The sequence below is a fragment of the Atheta coriaria genome, unplaced genomic scaffold (genome assembly GCF_025399875.1).
Source record: "Atheta coriaria isolate IRGN ID8LTWV9N9 unplaced genomic scaffold, Caltech_Dcor_3.1 hic_scaffold_8_pilon, whole genome shotgun sequence".
Taxonomy (NCBI): domain Eukaryota; kingdom Metazoa; phylum Arthropoda; class Insecta; order Coleoptera; family Staphylinidae; genus Dalotia; species Dalotia coriaria.
In genome coordinates this window covers 3123105-3141085 of record NW_027045450.1, presented here as the reverse complement: position 1 = coordinate 3141085, position 17981 = coordinate 3123105, and the positions used below count along the sequence as shown (strand labels likewise).

Below are 17981 nucleotides of genomic sequence, written 5' to 3'. Positions count from 1 at the left end.
TGTCACTTTTTAGCACTTTTAGTCGCCTTTTTCGACCCTTTACTGTAGGAAATATATATATTTTAAATTTTTATCTGGTACAGAATTTTCCAGTCTTCTATAATCAGCGATTCGTTGGTTGCTCTGGCTTTTAGTTTAAGAGATATGAATTTTCAAAAATCGTCGAAAAAATTATCAAGCACCCCCTTGGCAATTTTCTTAAGTAAAAAAATTTTACATTTTCAGATTTCCGCTTTAACACTACTGTATGTTATAGATATTAGTCCGTAAATTCTCTGCGAGGTTGTACCTATTTATCTCTGTTAGTTTGGGAGATATTCGCGATTGAATGAAATAGGCAAAAATTAAAAAATGTCACTTTTTAGCACTTTTAGTCGCCTTTTTTCGACCCTTTACTGTAGGAAATATATATATTTTAAATTTTTATCTGGTACAGATTTTCAGTCTTCTATAATCAGCGATTCGTTGGTTGCTCGGCGCAGTTTGAGATATGAATTTTCAAAAATCTCGAGAAAAAAGTATCAAGCACCCCCTTGGCAATTTTTCTTAGAAGTAAAAATTTTATTTCTCGAATTTCCTTTAACTACTGTATGTTATAGATATTAGTCCGTAGAATATTCTCTGCGAGGTTGGCCTGTATTTATCTCTGTTAGTTTACGAGATATTCGCGATTGAATGAAATGGGCAAAAATTAAAAAATGTCACTTTTTAGCACTTTTAGTCGCCTTTTCGACCCTTTTACTCACCAGAGGAAATATATATATTTTAAATTTTTATCAGGTACAGAATTTACTGCAGTCTTCTATATAATCAGCGATTCGTTGGTTTGCTCTGGCTTTTAGATTAAAGGATATGAATTTTCAAAATCGTCGAAAAGAAGTATCAAGCACCCCCTTGGCAATTTTTCTTAAGTAAAAATTTATTTTTCAAAGGATTTCCGCTTTTAACTACTGTATGTTATAGATATTGAGTCCGTAGAATATTCTCTGCCTTGAGGTTGTACCTATTTATCTCTGTAGTTTAGGAGATATTCGCGATTGAATGAAATGAGCAAAATTAAAAAAATGTCACTTTTTAGCACTTTTAGTCGCCTTTTCGACCCTTTACTGTAGGAAATATATATATTTTAAATTTTTATCTGGTACAGGAATTTGCCAGTCTTCTATAATCAACGATTCGTTGGATTGCTCTGGCTTTTAGTTTAAGAGATATGAATTTTCAAAATCGTCGAAAAAAAGTATCAAGCACCCCTTGGCAATTTTTTTCTTAAGTAAAAAATTTTATTTCTCAGATTTCCTTTAACTACTGTATGTTATAGATATTAGTCCGTAGAATATTCTCTGCGAGTTGTTCCTATTTATCTCTGTTAGTTTACCAGATATTCGCGATTGAACGAAATGGGCAAAAATTAAAAATGTCACTTTTAGCACTTTTGGTCACGCCTTTTCACGACCCTTTACTGTAGAGGAAATATATATATTTTAAATTTTATCTGGTACAGAATTTTCCAGTCTTCTATAATCAGCGATTCGTTGGTTTATATATTTTAGTTTAGAGATATGAATTTTAAAATCGTCGAAAAGTATCAAGCACCTTGTAATATTTTCTTAAGTAAAAATTTTATTTTTCAGATTTCCACGCTTTTAATTACTGTATGTGTTATAGATATTAGTCCGTAGGAATATTCTCTGCGAGGAGTTGTACCTATTTATCTCTGTTAGTTTACGAGATATTCGCGATTAGATAAATGGGCAAACATTAAAAATGTCACTTTTAGCACTTTTAGTCGCCTTTTTCGACCCTTTACTGCTAGGAAATATATATATTTTAAATTTTTAGCATCTGGTACAAAATTTTCCAGTCTTCTATAATCAACGATTTGTTGGTTTGCTCTGGCTTTTTAGTTTAAGAGATATGAATTTTCAAAATCGTCGAAAAAAAGTATAAGCTTTTCTTATGGCGAATTTTTTCTTAAGTAAAAATTTTTATTTTCAGATTTCCGCTTTAACTACTGTATGTTATAGATATTAGTCCGTAGAATATTCTCTGCAGGTTATTTACCTATTTATCTGTTGGTTTAGGAGATATTCGCGATTGAATAGAATGAGCAAAATTAAAAATCACTTTTAGCACTTTTAGTCGCCTTTTTCGACCCTTTACTGTAGAAATATACATATTTTAAATTTTTATCTGGTACAGGAATTTATGCCAGTCTTCTATAATCAGCGATTCGTTGAAAGTTTGCTCTGGCTTTTAGTTTAAGAAGTATGAATTTTCAAAAATCATCGAAAAAAGTATCAGCACCCCATGGCAATTTTTCTTAAGTAAAAAAATTTTATTTTTCAGATTTTCCACTTTAACTACTGTATGTTATAGATATTAGTCCGTAGAATATTCTCTGCGAGTTGTACCTATTTGTTATCTCTGTTAGTTTACGAGATATTCGCGATTGAACAGAATGGGCAAAAATTAAAAAATGTCACTTTTTACCACTTTTAGTCTCTTTTTCGACCTTTACTGTAGGAAATATATATATTTTAAATTTTATCTGAATTTTAAATTTTCCAGTCTTCTATAATCAGCGATTCGTTGGTTTGCTCCTGGCTTTTTAGTTTAAGAGATATGAATTTTCAAAATCGTCGAAAAAAGTATCCAGCACCCCCCATGGCAATTTTTTCTTAAGTAAAAAATTTTATTTTCAATTTCCCTTTAACTACTGTATGTTATAGATATTAGTCCGTAGAATATTCTCTGCAGAGTTGTACCTATTTATCTCCTGTTAGTTTACGAGATATTCGCGATTAACAGGAAATGGGCGCAGGAGTAAAAAATGTCCTTTTTAGCACTTTTAGTCGCCTTTTCGACCACTTTACTGTAGGAAATATATATATATTTTAAATTTTTATCTGGTACAGAATTTTCCAGTCTTCTATAATCAGCGATTCGTTGGTTGCTCTGGCTTTTAGTTTTAAGAGATGAATTTTCAAAATCGTCGAAAAAAAGTATCAAGCACCCCTTGGCAATATTTTCCTTAAGTAAAAATTTGTTTTCAGATTTTACGCTTTAGTACTGTTATGTTATAGATATTAGTCGTATTAGAATATTCTCGCAGGTTGTACCTATTTATCTCTGTTGGTTTACGAGATGTTATTCGCGATTGAATGAAATGGGCAAAAAGTCAAAAATGTCACTTTTGGCACTTTAGTCGCCTTTTCGACCCTTTACTGTAGGAAATATATATATTTTAAATTTTATCTGGTACAAAATTTTCCAGTCTTCTATAATCAGCGATTCGTTGGTTGCTCTGGCTTTTAGTTTAAAAGAAGATATGAATTTTCAAAATCGTCGAAAAAAGAGTATGAAGCACCCCCTTAGCGAATTTTCTTAAGTAAAAAATTTTATTTTTCAGATTTCCGCTTTAACTTTACTGTATGTTGTTATAGATATTAGTCCGTAGGGCTGTTCTCTGCGAAGGTTGTACCTATTTATCTCCTGTTAGTTTAGGAGATATTCGCGATTGAATGAAATGGGCAAAAATTAAAAATGTCACTTTTTCTTAGCACTTTTAGTCGCCTTTTCATTTTACTGTAGGAAATATATATATTTTAAATTTTTATCTGGTACAAATTTTGCCTGTCTTCTATAATCAGCGATTTGTTGGTTGCTCTGGCTTGGTTTAAAGAGATATGAATTTTCAAAATCGTCGAAAAAGTATCAGCTTACCCCCTTGGCAATTTTTCTTAAGTAAAAAATTTTATTTTCAGATTTCGCTTTAACTACTGTATGTTATAGATATTAGTCCGTAGAATATTCTCTTGCCGAGTTGTACCTATTTATCTCTGTTAGTTTACGAGATATTCGCGATTGAATGAAATGGGCAAGGGTAAAAATGTCACTTTGCAGCACTTTTAGTCGCCTTTTTCGACCCTTTACTGCTTAGGGAAATATATATATATATTTTAAATTTTTATCTGGTACAAATTTTCCAGTCTTCTATAATCAGCGATTCGTTGGTTGCTCTGGCTTTTAGTTTAAGAGATATGAATTTTCAAAAATCGTCGAAAAAAATTATCAAGCACTTTATAGCAATTTTTCTTAAGTAAAAAATTTTATTTCTGAATTTCCTTTAACTACTGTATGTTATAGATATTAGTCCGTAGAATATTCTCTGCAGGTTGTACCTATTTATCTCTGTTAGTTTGCGGATATTCGCGATTGAACGAAATGGGCAAAAGGTAAAAAATGTCGCACAGCACTTTTTAGTCGCCTTTTTCGACCCTTTACTGTAGGAAATATATATATTTTAAATTTTTATCTGGTACAGAGGTACCCAGTCTTCTATAATCCAGCGATTCGTTGGTTGCTCTGGCTTTTAGTTTAAAGAGATATGAATTTTCAAAATCGTCGAAAAAAGTATCAAGCACCGCAAGCGAAATGGCCCTGCTTAAGTAAAAAATTTTATTTTTCAGATTTTCGCTTTAATTACTGTGTATGTTATAGATATTGAGTCAATGCAGAATATTCTCTGCGAGTTGTACCTATTTATCTCTGTTAGTTTACGAGATATTCGCGATTGAATGAAATGGGCAGAATTAAAAATGTCACTTTTTAGCACTTTTAGTCGCCGCTGCGATCCTTTACGCAGCCCAGGAAATATATATATTTTAAAATTTTTATCTGGTACAGAATTTGCCTGTCTTCTATAATAATCAGCGATTTGTTGGTTGCTCTGGCTTTAGTTTAAGAGATATGAATTTTCAAAATCGTCGAAAAAAGTATCAAAGCACCCCTTGGCAATTTTTCTTAAGTAAAAATTTTGTTTTTCCAGATTCCTTTTAACTACTGTATGTTATAGATGACCAGATCCCGTAGAATATTCTCTGCAGAGTTTGGCGCCTATTTATCTCTGTTAGTTTACGAGATATTCGCGATTGAATGAAATGTGGGCAAAAATTAAAAATGTTACTTTTAGCACTTTTAGTCGCCTTTTTCGACCCTTGCACCTTAGGAAATATATATTTTAAATTTTTATCTGGTACAGAATTTTCCAGTCTTCTATAATCAGCGATTCGTTGGATTTGCTCTGGCTTTTTAGTTTAAGAGATATGAATTTTCAAAAATCGTCGAAAAAAGTATCAAAGCGCCTTGGCAATATTTTCTTAAGTAAAAAAATTTTATTTTTCAGATTTCCGCTTTAATTACTGTATGTTATAGATATTGGTCCGTAGAATATTCTCTGCGAGTTGTACCTATTTATCTCTGTTAGTTTTGGGAATATTCTTGATTTGGGTGAAATGGGCAAAATTAAAATGTCACAGCACTTTTAGTCGCTAACACCGACCCTTTTACTGTAGGAAATATATATGTTTTGCAATTTTATCTGGTACAGAATTTGCAGTCTTCTATAATCAACGATTCGTTGGTTGCTCTGGCTTTTAGTTTTAAAGAGATATGAATTTTCAAAATCGTCGAGAAAAAGTATCGAAACACCCAGCAATATTTTTCTTAAGTAAAAAATTTTTATTTTCAGATTTTCGCTTTGAGTACTGTATGTTGCATAGATATTAGTCCGTAGAATATTCTCTGCAGGTTGTACCTATTTATCTCTGTTAGTTTACGAGATATTCTTGATTGAATGAAATGGGCAAGAATTAAAAAATGTCACTTTTTAGCACTTTTGAGTCGCCTTTTCGATCCTTTTACTGTAGGAAATATATATTTTAGAAATTTTATCTGGTACCCAAATTTGCCTGTCTTCTATAATCAGCGATTTGTTGGTTTGCTCTGGCTTTTAGTTTAAAGAGATATGAATTTTCAAAAAATCGTCGAAAAAAAGTATCAAACACCCTTGGCTTATTTTTTTCTTAAGTAAAAAATTTTATTTTCAGATTTCCACTTTAACTACTGTATGTTATGGAGATATTAGTCCGTAGAATATTCTCTACGAGTTGTACCTATTTATCTCTGTTAGTTTAGGGAGATATTCGCGATTGAATGAAATGGGCAAAAAATTAAAAATGTCCTTTTTACTTTTAGTCGCCTTTTTCGACCCTTTACCTTAGGAAATATATATATTTTAAATTTTTATCTGGTACAGAATTTGCCAGTCTTCTATAATCAGCGATTCGTTGGTTGCTCTGGCTTTTAGTTTTAGAGATATGAATTTTTCAAAATCGTCGAAAGTATCAAGCACCTTGGCAATATTTTCTTAAAGAGTAAAAATTTTGTTTTCAGATTTCACTTTAATTACTGTATGTTATAGATATTAGTCCGTAGGAATATTCTCTGCGAGTTGTACCTATTTATCTCTGTTAGTTTACAGGATATTCGCGATTGAATGGAAATGGGCAAAAATTAAAAATGTCACTTTTTTAGCACTTTTAGTCGCCTTTTCGATCCTTTACTGTAGGAAATATATATATTTTTAAATTTTATCTGGTGCAAATTTTCCAGTCTTCTATAATCAGCGATTCGTTAAGTTTGCTCTATTGCTTTTAGTTTAAAGAGATATGAATTTTTCAAAAAATCGTCGAAAAAAGTATCAAGCACCCCCTTAGCAATATTTTCAGAAACAAAAAATTTTTATTTTTCAGATTTCACTTTTGAGTACTGTATGTTATAGATGGTCAAGTAGAATATTCTCTTACGAGTTGTACCTATTTATCTCCTGTTAGTTTACGAGATATTCACTTGATTAGATAGAATAGGCAAAAATTAAAATGTCACTTTTAGCACTTTTGATACGCCTTTTCGACCTGTACTACTGCTTAGGAAATATATATATTTTTAAATTTTATCTGGTGCAGAGATTTTCCAGTCTTCTATAATCCAGCGATTCGTTGAGTTTGCTCTGGCTTTTAGTTTAAGAGATATGAATTTTCAAAAAATCGTCGAAAAAGTATGAAGCACTTACTTGGCAATTTTTCTTAAGTAAAAATTTTATTTTCAGATTTCCGCTAACTACTGTATGTTATAGATATTAGTCCGTAGGGTATTCTCTGCGAGTTGTACCTATTTATCTCTGTTAGTTTAGGAGATATTCACTTGATTGAATAAGAATGGGCAAAAATTAAAAATGTCACTTTTAGCACTTTTAGTCGCCTTTTCGACCCTTTACTGTAGGAAATATATATATTTTAAATTTTTTATCTAATTTGCAGAATTTGCCTTGCATCTTCTATAATCAGCGATTTGTTGGTTGCTCTGGCTTTTAGTTTAAGAGATATGAATTTTCAAAAATCGTCGAAAAAGTATCAAGCACCCCTTAATTTTTCTTAAGTAAAAATTTTATTTTTCAATTTCCTTTAGCTTTACTGGCATGTTATAGATATTAGTCCGTAGGGTATTCTCTGCAGGTTGTACCTATTTATCTCTGTTAGTTTACGAGATATTCGCGATTAGATGAAATGGGCAAAAATTAAAATGTCACTTTTGCTTTTTAATTCGCCTTTTCGACCCGCACCCTGTAGAAATATATATATATATTTTAAATTTTTATCTGGTACAGGGTACCCAGTCTTCTATAATCAGCGATTCGTTGTTGGTTGCTCACGGCTTTTAGTTTGAGATATGAATTTTCAAAATCGTCGAGAAAAAAGTATCAAGCACCCCCCTTGGCAATTTTCTTAAGTAAAAAAATTTTATTTCTCAGATTTACGCTTTAACTACGCGTATTTATAGATATTAGTCCATTAGGAATACTTTCTGCGGTTGTACCTATTTATCTCTGTTAGTTTACGAGATATTCGTGATTGAATGAAATGGGTAAAAATTAAAATGTCACTTTTTTGCACTTTTAGTCACCTTTTCGACCCTTTACTCTAGGAAATATATATATTTTAAATTTTATCTGGTACAGAATTTTCAGTCTTCTATAATCAGCGATTCGTTGGTTGCTCTGGCTTTAAGTTTAAAGAGATATGAATTTTCAAAAATCGTCAGAAAAAGTATCAACACCCCCTTGGCAATTTTTCTTAAGTAAAAAAATTTTTATTTTTCAGATTTCCGCTTTAACTACTGTATGTTATAGACGTGGTCCGTAGATTATTCTCTGCAGGTTGTTACCTATTTATCTCAGTTAGTTTACGCGAGATATTCGCGATTCGAATGAAATGGGCAAGAATTAAAAATGTCACTTTTAGCACTTTTTTAGTCGCCTTTTTTCGACCCTTTACTGTGGGAAATATATATATATTTTAAATTTTATCTGGTACAAATTTTCCAGTCTTCTACCAAATCAACTGATTCGTTGGTTTAGCTCTGGCTTTTAGTTTAAGAGATATGAATTTTCAAAAATCGTCGAAAAAAAGTATCAAGCACTTATGGCAATTTTTTCTTAAATTAAAAAAAATTTTATTTCTCAGATTTTACCTTTAACTATTGTATGTTATAGATATTAGTCCGTAGAATATTCTCTGCGAGTTGTACCTATTTATCTCTGTTGAGTTTGCGGATATTCGCGATTGGATAGAATGGAGCCAGGGGTAAAAATGTCACTTTTAGCACTTTTAGTCACTTTTTCGATCCCTTTACTGTGAAATATATATGTTTAAATTTTTATCTGGTACAGAATTTTCTAGTCTTCTATAATCAGCGATTCGTTGGTTGCTCTGGCTTTTAGTTTAAGAGATATGAATTTTCAAAATCGTCGAAGAAAAAAGTATCAGAAAGCACCTTAGCGAATTTTTCTTAAGTAAAAAATTTTATTTCTCAGATTTCCACTTTAACTACTGTATGATTTATAGATATTAGTCCGTAGGAGTATTCCCTGCAGGTTGTACCTATTTATCTCTGTTAGTTTACACGAGATATGCGCGATTAAGATGAAATGGGCAAAAGAATTAAAAATGTCACTTTTAGCACTTTTTTAGTCACGCCTTTTTCGACCCTTTACTGTAGGAAATATATATACATTTTAAATTTTTATCTGGTACAGAATTTTCCAGTCTTCTATAATCAGCGATTCGTTGGTTGCTCTGGCTTTTAGTTTAAGAGATATGAATTTTCAAAAATCATCGAAAAAAAGTATCAAGCAAGTCTCACACACACTAACGACAAAATATCCACAGGAAACCAAAACTTTGCTATTAGAGTATCACACAAAATTATATTTAGGTGAATTTCTGTAATATTGCGGCCGGTTATTAAAGATTTTAATGAAATTATCACAGATGCACAACGTCGTAGCTAAATAAGGCTGTACATAACTGGGAGAGAGAGAGAGAGAGAGAGAGAACGATTAAATGTCAAAACGAAAGATGATGTTGTGAATGATGGTGGCGCCCTCAACTTAGTGCAAAGTAACCAGAATTGTTACCAGATTCAAAATGACAACCAGTTTGAATTCCTTCAACTACAAACAACTAATTTATGTTTATGAAGATGCCCTCAGGGCGAAACATGTCAACTCAATATAAATGTAAATCCACAAAAATCTCGTATAACTTTTAATAAATAAATATTTTTCAACAAAATTACTAGTGCAGTTAGAGGATTCAAGATCTGAGGTCCTTTCTTTTTAATGCGATTAAAAAACCTCTTAATAATATATGTATTATAATTTGTACCATAAAAATTCTTTCATTTTATAATAATATTCACAATAATAACACTTGTCTTACATCGAAATTGAATAATTAATTCAAAGAAAGTCTTGTAAAATCGGGTGATATGCACGTATATTAAATTCACGCATATCAAATTTACGCGTATAACGAAAAGGAAATTCGTTCAGTTTCATAAACACTAGTATAAATTAATTGAATGGTCTCATATTTAGTAGAAAATACTCAATTTAAATTAATCGAATCGGCAAAACTATTAGTTTTTACATAAACATGCAAATTAAGCGTGCGTTTTAAATGCACTCCGAGAAAGAATGAGTCGAATGTACAAAGGTAGCTGCAGAATCATTAGGCAACAACGCAGAATGTGTGCTCTGTAAAAACAAACTACCTATTGCAACTATTACATCATGCATTGCCCTAGCATTGATTGCCATTCGTCGTTAACTTGCTAGCTAACCCTGCTATGATTTAAAAACTTCCCTATTCTAACTGCAGACATAGAAATCTAATTAGAATGCGACAACATAGCTCACGCTATATCGTGGAGGGTTAAGCAGCTCAAAGCGCCTTGTTCTTCGCCGCTGGCAGGCTCAATCGTGGGCGAAATGGCTTGTCGCCGCCGGTGGAGCTGCTGCGCCGCAGTAGTTTCACCGCCGTTGCCTTCTCCTTCTCGGCGATGAGCGCGCGCTTGCCGCGCTTGATCAGTTTCGGCGCGTCTCTCTTCTCGCACTCGCACTCGCTTTCCACGATCCAGCCGTTCTCGTTGGACTTGGCCGGTGAACAGCTCCTCGACGCCACCTTGCGCTGACTGATGCGCCGCGGTGTCAAGGCGTCTTCATTCCTGCCAACACATAAGCGATAGCCCACCTTCACACACGCTCGCGCACACACGCCCACACACAATCAGAGGTTTGAAAGAAATCCCAACCAACAATTCGCATCAACAACAATGGTTTCATAATTACATATTTGCAAGTACAACAATTTAACAGACTCTGGCTACACTAGCAATAAACAACGCACTAAAAACAATCATCTGGGTGAGTCGTGTTAATGCGACGGTGTGTTAATACTGAATCATACGCACCTTTTGCTTAACAACACACGAGATGTAGATGAGGGGCTGGGTGATTTAACGTTCATGGTGACGGATGATATCTTACCGCCGCGCAGCGCCGGCGGCCCGCCCACCGGAGAGACCAGCACCCGGGTGCGAAACACCTTCCGCTCGAAGCTGCTGCAAGAAGCATAAACAGGTGGTGAGTGATGGAGGTGCGCGGGGTGCGCTTGATGTGCGCCGTTGGCAGGTACTAACGGCCGAACGGCGAGCGCGCCGCGCTGCTGCCGCCGCATCGCCTTGATGTGGTTGAGCTGGTCGCCTTGCGTCATCAACGCCTCCCTGTCTGCGGCGCGCTCCTCCCGGTTGTCGTGCAGCTTCATTGTGTCCACTTTGAGTATCACCTCGTCGTCAATGCCGAGATTGTTCATGTCGGCATAGATGCCCTTGAGGTGAACGGGCGGGCCTAGCAAGCCCTTGCGCGACCGATGCAGCTCACCTTCCTTCCACATCTGTTCCTGTTTGCTGCCACACACAACAAACGTATCAATCAATGTTAACACGAGCGTATTATTTCTACTACACATACCTCTCCAGCCAGACCTGCTGGTGCCCGATAACAGACCCAGGTCGGCACATGCGGATCCATCCTATCGCCTCGCGCGCCCTGAACTTGTAGTGCTTCATCAAGTAGCAACCGATCAACGTACCGGTTCGCCCCAGGCCAGCCTTGCAGTGAACAGCGACGGCGCCAGACGCCTTCTCCGACAGATTCATAAATTCGTTGAGGATCTTGTCCGTAGGCGTGCTGCCGTCCACAAAGAACAAGTCATAGTGCTCAAAGCCAGCACCAACAAACTTATTCGCATCATACATCTTTTTGTTCAGCCGGACAATGGTCGACACGTTGTATCGCTTGAAATACCCGAAGTAGAATTCGGGTGCGTGCAGCGGATAGCCGTGTAGAACCTTGCTCTTGTTGTGGGGCCCACAAAAACCGAGAAACTTTCCGGGAACGATCCAATTCAAGTCGCCATTTTCCACGCGCTTCAGCAGCAAAACAAGCAATCATCACAAAATCCCTTATACTGTGTCCCATTACTTACCTCATAAAATTCGTACTGCAAATGGTTGAAATTGTTAAAATTGAAGAAGCCAAAATTCTTGGCCTTGTGCAGACCATGCAAACAGTCCAGTAGAGATATTGTGTATGGTTCGCCGACAGACGCATCGCGAAACTCAATAAAGGCATCCTTATTATTAGCACAAAGTGTGTCAAAAGCTTGCTGAGGTGTAAAATCCAAATAAATTATCTGAAATCATATCAATCATTATATTGTACACCACTGAAATAACACAGCATAACTCACAGCATAACAACCAATTAAACATGCTGCATTTAGCCTGTTCCTTGGATCATCATTGGTGGTGTGCACAATCTTTTTATTCTTCAGAGAATTGAGCTTTTTATTTAGTTTGCTACAGTACTGATGCAGCATACAAATGTTGAGAGGGCCAAAGTCAGAGAAGAAACTCTCATAGTTGAGTTTGTTCTCTATGGAAAAATAGTGAGTGCTTGTGGTTGCCTTTGGTTGATCAGGTGACTTTGTTGTAACAAAATATAGTCGATCTGGAAGTATTAAATATAAAAGTTGCTTATTATCTTATTACAGACATAATATCTATCTTGCAGTTGCTCACCTTTGATAAATTCTGCAGCACTGATCAAAACATCGTCAGACTGATTCATATTTAGCCCTTTGAAGCGGCGGGAGTTTCTGGTTTGCATCAGTGTACAGGTACTTGTTGCCAGGCGACGCTGCTGCTTGCGATTACCGCAGCTATTAGATAATTAGCGCACACGCACCTAAACCATGTCTTTATTTGTCTTGTGCGACCCACACAGCGTGGGTGTGCGGTGATGAATATGCGAACTTGCGGATGCCGTCACAAACCAGGTACGTCGTTCTCTTCTCCAGCAAGTGCGCTGTACCGCGCCAACCGTCAACTGAGATATGCGGGTCACCTCCAAAGCCTGCGACGCTTCTAAGTTTCCTACGCGCACGAGACGCGTGGCGTCCCTCTCTCAATTGCGAACTCTTCCAGTACACGGCGGCGAAGTGTTAAGTGTATTTCGTCTTGTTTCCAAAAGAAGCAAAACTACGCGCCCGTTGCAACCGCCATGACACAATAAGAGTTATTAAAAAACAAAATAAATCTTGTACCGTGATACCACGCTGCCAACGTTGCGGCCGTAGCGTACCAAATATTCGCTATCGGAATAAGTTTTGACTGTGACATCGCGACATGTGCAGGTTTAAAAGAATTTAAAAAAATGTATAATTCTGGGCACTACAATTACATCATAATACTTGGCACATATTTTGATAATTAAAAATAAGGAACAATTTCAAATCTTTACTTCCCCCTCCAGTGACGCGTGTAACACTCAAAAATGCCTAACTGGCAACGTTGCAAATTAGAAGCAAACAAGCGTAGGCAACCCACTATTTCTTTTAAACCGTTGTATTCAAAACCAGCCGGAAAATTTGTCAACAAATAGAACAAGTCATATGCAAAATAAGAAAATACAGACGTCTCAATGTTGTGTCAACAATATGTATCTTTATATTTCGTCCGCTTGTATAAAATAATGATATTAAATGAGAAGCAGATTGGAATCATCACACCTCATCAGATTAAATGCGCGTAGTGTCAAAAAAACTAAATTGATAATACTTGGTACTGATGCGCTGATTCAAACATTCAGCCCAGTGGCAATACTATGCAATAAATACTTATATAAGAAGGTAACTCTGTAAGTTTCGAGTGAAAGTTGGAATGTAAAAAGCCAAGGAACTAAAAGAAATCAAGTAGAGCAGCCGCCACCACGTTTCGTGAATTCTACCCACAACCAAATTGAGAATTTGAGATAGAAACGCCGCACACAATTAACAGCAAACGCCGCAACGCCGCACCACCGGCTCCTGGTCCGGCCGGCCGCGGCCAAACACCGTGAGCAATTGACATCGCACCCTATAAAACACAAAGTTATGAATAGTTGTTATTGTTGGTTTTTGAAATTTCTACTAACTTTGCGCGTATCTCAGTTTCATGCTGCAACTCGCCGTCGCAATTCCACTTGCTGGTGGCGTTCAACGGCCGAAAGCAAAACTCGGAGCCCTGATGCACTTCGACAAAGGGAAATTCGCCGAGGCCACGCGACCTGTCCGTTAGCCGCAGCAGCAAACGCAGGTTGTTGAGGAGAGAAGTGTGTCGCACCACAACCATGTGCAGTTGTCCATTACCCAAATGACAAAAAGGTGCAATACCATTCGGTGTGCGGTCGCAGGAACAACTGATATTGGCGCCGCTAATCATAAAAAACTTGCCCTGCACGCTGCGCCAGGCTTCCTCGGGTGGCTTACCGCTATTATCACCTCTATCGCCACACTCCTTACAATCGGCAACGCATTTAATAGGCGATGCTGGCGCATCATCCATCGCTTTGATAGCAATCTCGCCTTCGTAGCCCTTATTCGCAATGATTGTCTTGAAACCAGAGTAATCATAACGCCGCGGACCCATCCATCTATATTTCTCGCTGTGGTATATCACATCGCCCAAATACCCATAGCTCAGAACGCTTGCATACAGGCGCAGAAGCTTGTGATGGTCATAAACAGACACCAAATCCATTCCCAGACGTTGTCCCAGGATTATATACAACACTGCCGTAGTAATGTCAGTCGTGCCATGGAGACAATACGATATCGTATCGGTGCTGCCACCGGGGATGATTCCAATGGGCATCTTAGGCGTGGGCAGATCCACGTTGGCGTCATCGATGTCAATACACTGGTCGCGACATTCTCGCATCACCAGACCATTAAAAATCTCGGAGACGGTGCCATCACCGCCCACGCACGCTACTGCGTCGTAATGGTCCATGCTGTGCTCCAAGATGTAATCGCGGATCTGATTTTTGCGCTGCGAAACAATCACAGTCACCTCAACGCCCGCGATCTCAAACAGCGGCTTACAAATCTTTTGATTGATTTTTATTCCTTGCCTGCGCCCGCCGAATGGATTGACGAACATTAATATATTCTTAGGGCGCGCGATTTCTGCAAAATGAGCATACTATAGCTTAGAATTAACTAATCCACTAGTGTTACTTTTGAGAAAGTTCTGCAGTGTCTTCACCCATGATTGCACCTGCATTGGATCAGTGTGTGAAAATACAACATTTGCATATTTTAGGCAATTGTTGCTCTCTAGTGTGGCATAGTGAATGATGAAACTGTTTGGATTAATCTCAACCTCCTCATGGTCACAATAACCACCCCTTTTGACAGTGTGCCGTACAGAAATGACATCCTCAATAGATACTCTTGTTTGTGCTGCAATTATATAAACAGCATTAGTGCAATTGTTTTCTCATTTATAATGTCGTTTACCGAAAGGAGCTTTAACTCGGTCCCAGACTATTTGATTTTTATGGAAAAACACTTTAAAGCTTTTCTTTTTACATGTGAAGGTGGAGAGCAGGACGGCGGTGTCGATATCGTCCAGCTCTGGCAAGTTCATGGCTGGGTTGTCCAGGCCCGCGTCGAATACAGAATCGTTGCGGGTGGTAACGTTGTGGTTGACTCGATTCAACCAGCGAAAATGCTGGAGGAACTTCATTGAAGCTGGTCACATGGCAATTAGCGCGTAGCAAACGTTACATGGCGACGCTAAACCTGCAATGACAACAAACCTGTTCTACCTGCGAGATGCAAGCAGCAGAAACGCAGCAGAAACTTCACGTGTTTAGTACAGGCGGACGCCGTTGATGGCGCCACTAAGGGCCGCAGCTGCTAGCATGTTTACTTTATTAAAGTATTTCTTATACACTTTCTCCAAACAATAATAACTACTTAAATAGGTATATAGAAACCTATTTAGCACACATGATTATCAACATTCCGTTGTAAGTTACACGTTCGCCTGAAATCGTAAGACTGAGAATTCATAACCTACAAAAGCATGGGTTGCACCCTGCGCACTCGCTCGTTGAGTTATCAATTGATTCGATATGAAGTTGCGAAAATAATTAAGTGATACCACGTAAAACGATTCGTAACAGTCGCACCGACACAGATTGTACAATGAATAATCGTAATAAAACTGTTTTGTTAGTGCTAGTATGTGTAATGTTAATGTGGAAAACATACAACTACTATAGTGTGCGCGATTTAAACGAAATAAATAGCGGTGGGTCCGGCGAATTGGTGCTTCTACAAAAATTAAAGCAGCTCAACGAAGCAGAGGCCAGCTCACAAGTTAAAGTGACTGTTTATTATGAGGCGCTGTGTTCAGATTCGCGCAATTTTATGCTCAGAGAGCTGCTGCCCACCTATTTAGCATTGTCTAAATACCTTATACTAGATCTTGTACCCTATGGAAAAGCAAGAGTGAGTATTTCACTTTTATAGTCTTCTGCTATTTGTACACATGGCTGATATTTTACAGACTATGGAGAATCCTGATGGAAAGTTAGAGTTTCATTGCCAGCATGGAGAAATTGAATGCCTGGCGAATAAAGTACACGCGTGTACAATTGACAAAGTTCAGGATCCAGGGCAGCTCCTGCAGATGGTTGTGTGCATGATAGACAACAATATAATTCCATTAGATGCTGCACAGCGGTGTGCCTCACAGCATGCCGTCAACTACGACGCCATCGCCGAGTGCACACATAGTCCGCGGAGTGGGGACCTTCTTCGCCACCATGGAATCCGCACGGACCGCGTGCACCCCTCCTTCATTCCTACAGTCGAACTAAACGACGAGATGAAAGTACCACTGTCGACCATCCTGAAAGACTTGAAAAAACAAGTGTGCGCCAATTTAGCGGGCGCTGCAGCTGCACCAGAAGAATGCGCCTGATGATGTGTGTTATGTGTGATATAGCTAATTTTGTATATTGAAGTCTGCAATACGTATCCAAGAAATCAGTATTAAAAATATACACAGCAAAACGGTGCAAGTCGCATCCCCGGGGTCGCAAATTAGATACAAAAATAAAAGAGTTGAGTCCCTACGTGAATCCGCACTACGCATTACATTACATATAGTTATTAATATATTAATTAATTAATCGTATGTTCAAATATATGTACAAACATCGCGCCTCACGCTGCTATAACTTGTGGTTGCTTGTCAGCCACGTGAGTCCCTCGTAGAGGCCGTCGCCAGTGGTCGCGCATGCCGGTTGCACGTACCAGTTGCGGTCGCGGATGCGGGTCAGGCCCAACTTCTCCTGAATCTCATGCGGCTTCATCGCCTCCGGCAGGTCCTGCTTGTTGGCGAATATGAGTATGATGGCGTCGCGCATCTCGCGGTCATTGATAATACGATGCAGTTCTTGGCGCGCCTCGTCGATGCGATCACGGTCGGCGCAGTCCACCACGAAAATGAGGCCCTGCGTGCCGGTGTAGTAGTGCCGCCAGAGCGGCCGGATCTTGTCCTGCCCTCCTACGTCCCATACATTGAACTTGACGTTCTTGTACGTGACGGTCTCCACATTGAACCCGACAGTTGGGATAGTCGTCACTGATTGGCCCAGTTTGAGCTTATAGAGGATGGTTGTCTTGCCGGCGGCGTCCAAGCCCAGCATCAGTATCCTCATCTCCTTGTTGCCGAATATCTTGGACAGCAGCTTCCCCATAGTGCAGGCGCTGAAATCTAAAACATCAACACCGGTGTTGTAGGAGACGGTAATCACTCGGGAGCCAACACTTGTATTCTTACCACTCTTCCTGGACGGCAATCACAACAAGGCCGCCGCTTCAATTCGCTGCGACTCCACTCTACTCACATCCATATTGTGGTGCTGCGGCGCTGTGGCCCTGTGGCGGCCGCTGTGGCCAGTTGCTGGCGGGTGGCGGTGAAGGGGTGGGTTGCGCAGGCGGGCGTACGTTGCGCGTGGTGATGAAGGACCAAGTGGAGCAGGCGTACGCCTGCAGGATGCGACAATGAAGGCGATAACGGCGCAGAGATGTCGCCCAGCCCTCGCCCATAAGGCCACTAGACACACACGCGCACACACACGCACACACGCGCCACACACTAGACAGACGAAACGACAAAACCGACGAAATACACGAAATCAGCGCATGAACGAACGAATGAACCAAGTGGCATGAACGATGAACTCGCCGCCACAGCGAACCAAACCGACCGTCAGGTGTCGCTAGCGCTCGGCTGACATCGCGGCGCTGGGGCGTGCTGTACACAACCATCACGAAGCACACGCTGATTTAGTGTATTCTTAGTTGCCTATATCACGTGGTGCAAATGAAGTTTCAAAT

At 38.5% G+C, this 17981-nt stretch overlaps 4 protein-coding genes across 7 annotated transcripts; 1 reads left to right on the top strand and 3 right to left on the bottom strand.

Moving 5' to 3' along the window:
• Positions 1-9538: 9538 nt before the first annotated feature.
• LOC135797785 (dual specificity protein phosphatase CDC14AB-like) lies at positions 9539-12905 on the bottom strand. Of its 4 annotated transcripts, none has more exons than XM_065310306.1 (7): positions 12325-12898; positions 11994-12253; positions 11730-11936; positions 11213-11670; positions 10882-11148; positions 10654-10800; positions 9539-10407 (listed from the first exon to the last, which is right to left on the bottom strand). In XM_065310306.1, the coding sequence occupies exons 1-7, from the start codon at positions 12410-12412 to the stop codon at positions 10125-10127; spliced, it is 1710 nt and encodes a 569-aa protein (XP_065166378.1). In that variant the 5' UTR covers positions 12413-12898; the 3' UTR covers positions 9539-10124. The 4 variants fall into 4 exon arrangements, with proteins under 4 accessions (XP_065166378.1, XP_065166377.1, XP_065166376.1 ...); XM_065310305.1 differs by having other exon boundaries at positions 10654-10803; positions 12325-12895; XM_065310304.1 differs by having other exon boundaries at positions 10654-11148.
• Positions 12906-13228: 323 nt separating this feature from the next.
• Cerk (Ceramide kinase) lies at positions 13229-15443 on the bottom strand. The gene is made up of 4 exons (XM_065310308.1): positions 15084-15443; positions 14802-15026; positions 13718-14750; positions 13229-13659 (listed from the first exon to the last, which is right to left on the bottom strand). The coding sequence occupies exons 1-4, from the start codon at positions 15310-15312 to the stop codon at positions 13575-13577; spliced, it is 1572 nt and encodes a 523-aa protein (XP_065166380.1). The 5' UTR covers positions 15313-15443; the 3' UTR covers positions 13229-13574.
• Positions 15444-15453: 10 nt separating this feature from the next.
• On the top strand, positions 15454-16649 carry LOC135797788 (gamma-interferon-inducible lysosomal thiol reductase-like). Its single transcript, XM_065310311.1, has 2 exons — positions 15454-16082; positions 16141-16649. Exons 1-2 carry the CDS (start codon positions 15777-15779, stop codon positions 16555-16557), a joined length of 723 nt encoding a protein of 240 aa, XP_065166383.1. The 5' UTR covers positions 15454-15776; the 3' UTR covers positions 16558-16649.
• On the bottom strand, positions 16567-17823 carry Arf6 (ADP-ribosylation factor 6). Its single transcript, XM_065310312.1, has 2 exons — positions 17422-17823; positions 16567-17355 (listed from the first exon to the last, which is right to left on the bottom strand). The coding sequence occupies exon 2, from the start codon at positions 17336-17338 to the stop codon at positions 16811-16813; it is 528 nt and encodes a 175-aa protein (XP_065166384.1). The 5' UTR covers positions 17339-17355; positions 17422-17823; the 3' UTR covers positions 16567-16810.
• Between the last annotated feature and the right edge of the window lie 158 nt (positions 17824-17981).

Coding starts and splice junctions, on each gene's coding strand:
- LOC135797785 (XM_065310304.1), bottom strand. CDS start 12,412: ATGCAAACCAGAAACTCCCGCCGCTTCAAAGGGCTAAATATGAATCAG. Junction 11,671..11,729: donor TGCAGTACGAATTTTATGAG/GTAAGTAATGGG, acceptor TTGCTGCTGAAG/CGCGTGGAAAATGGCGACTT. Junction 10,408..10,653: donor CGTGTGTTGTTAAGCAAAAG/GTGCGTATGATT, acceptor ATGTGTTGGCAG/GAATGAAGACGCCTTGACAC.
- Cerk (XM_065310308.1), bottom strand. CDS start 15,312: ATGAAGTTCCTCCAGCATTTTCGCTGGTTGAATCGAGTCAACCACAAC. Junction 15,027..15,083: donor CCGAGTTAAAGCTCCTTTCG/GTAAACGACATT, acceptor ATATAATTGCAG/CACAAACAAGAGTATCTATT. Junction 14,751..14,801: donor ACTGCAGAACTTTCTCAAAA/GTAACACTAGTG, acceptor CTCATTTTGCAG/AAATCGCGCGCCCTAAGAAT.
- LOC135797788 (XM_065310311.1), top strand. CDS start 15,777: ATGAATAATCGTAATAAAACTGTTTTGTTAGTGCTAGTATGTGTAATG. Junction 16,083..16,140: donor TACCCTATGGAAAAGCAAGA/GTGAGTATTTCA, acceptor GATATTTTACAG/ACTATGGAGAATCCTGATGG.
- Arf6 (XM_065310312.1), bottom strand. CDS start 17,338: ATGGGGAAGCTGCTGTCCAAGATATTCGGCAACAAGGAGATGAGGATA.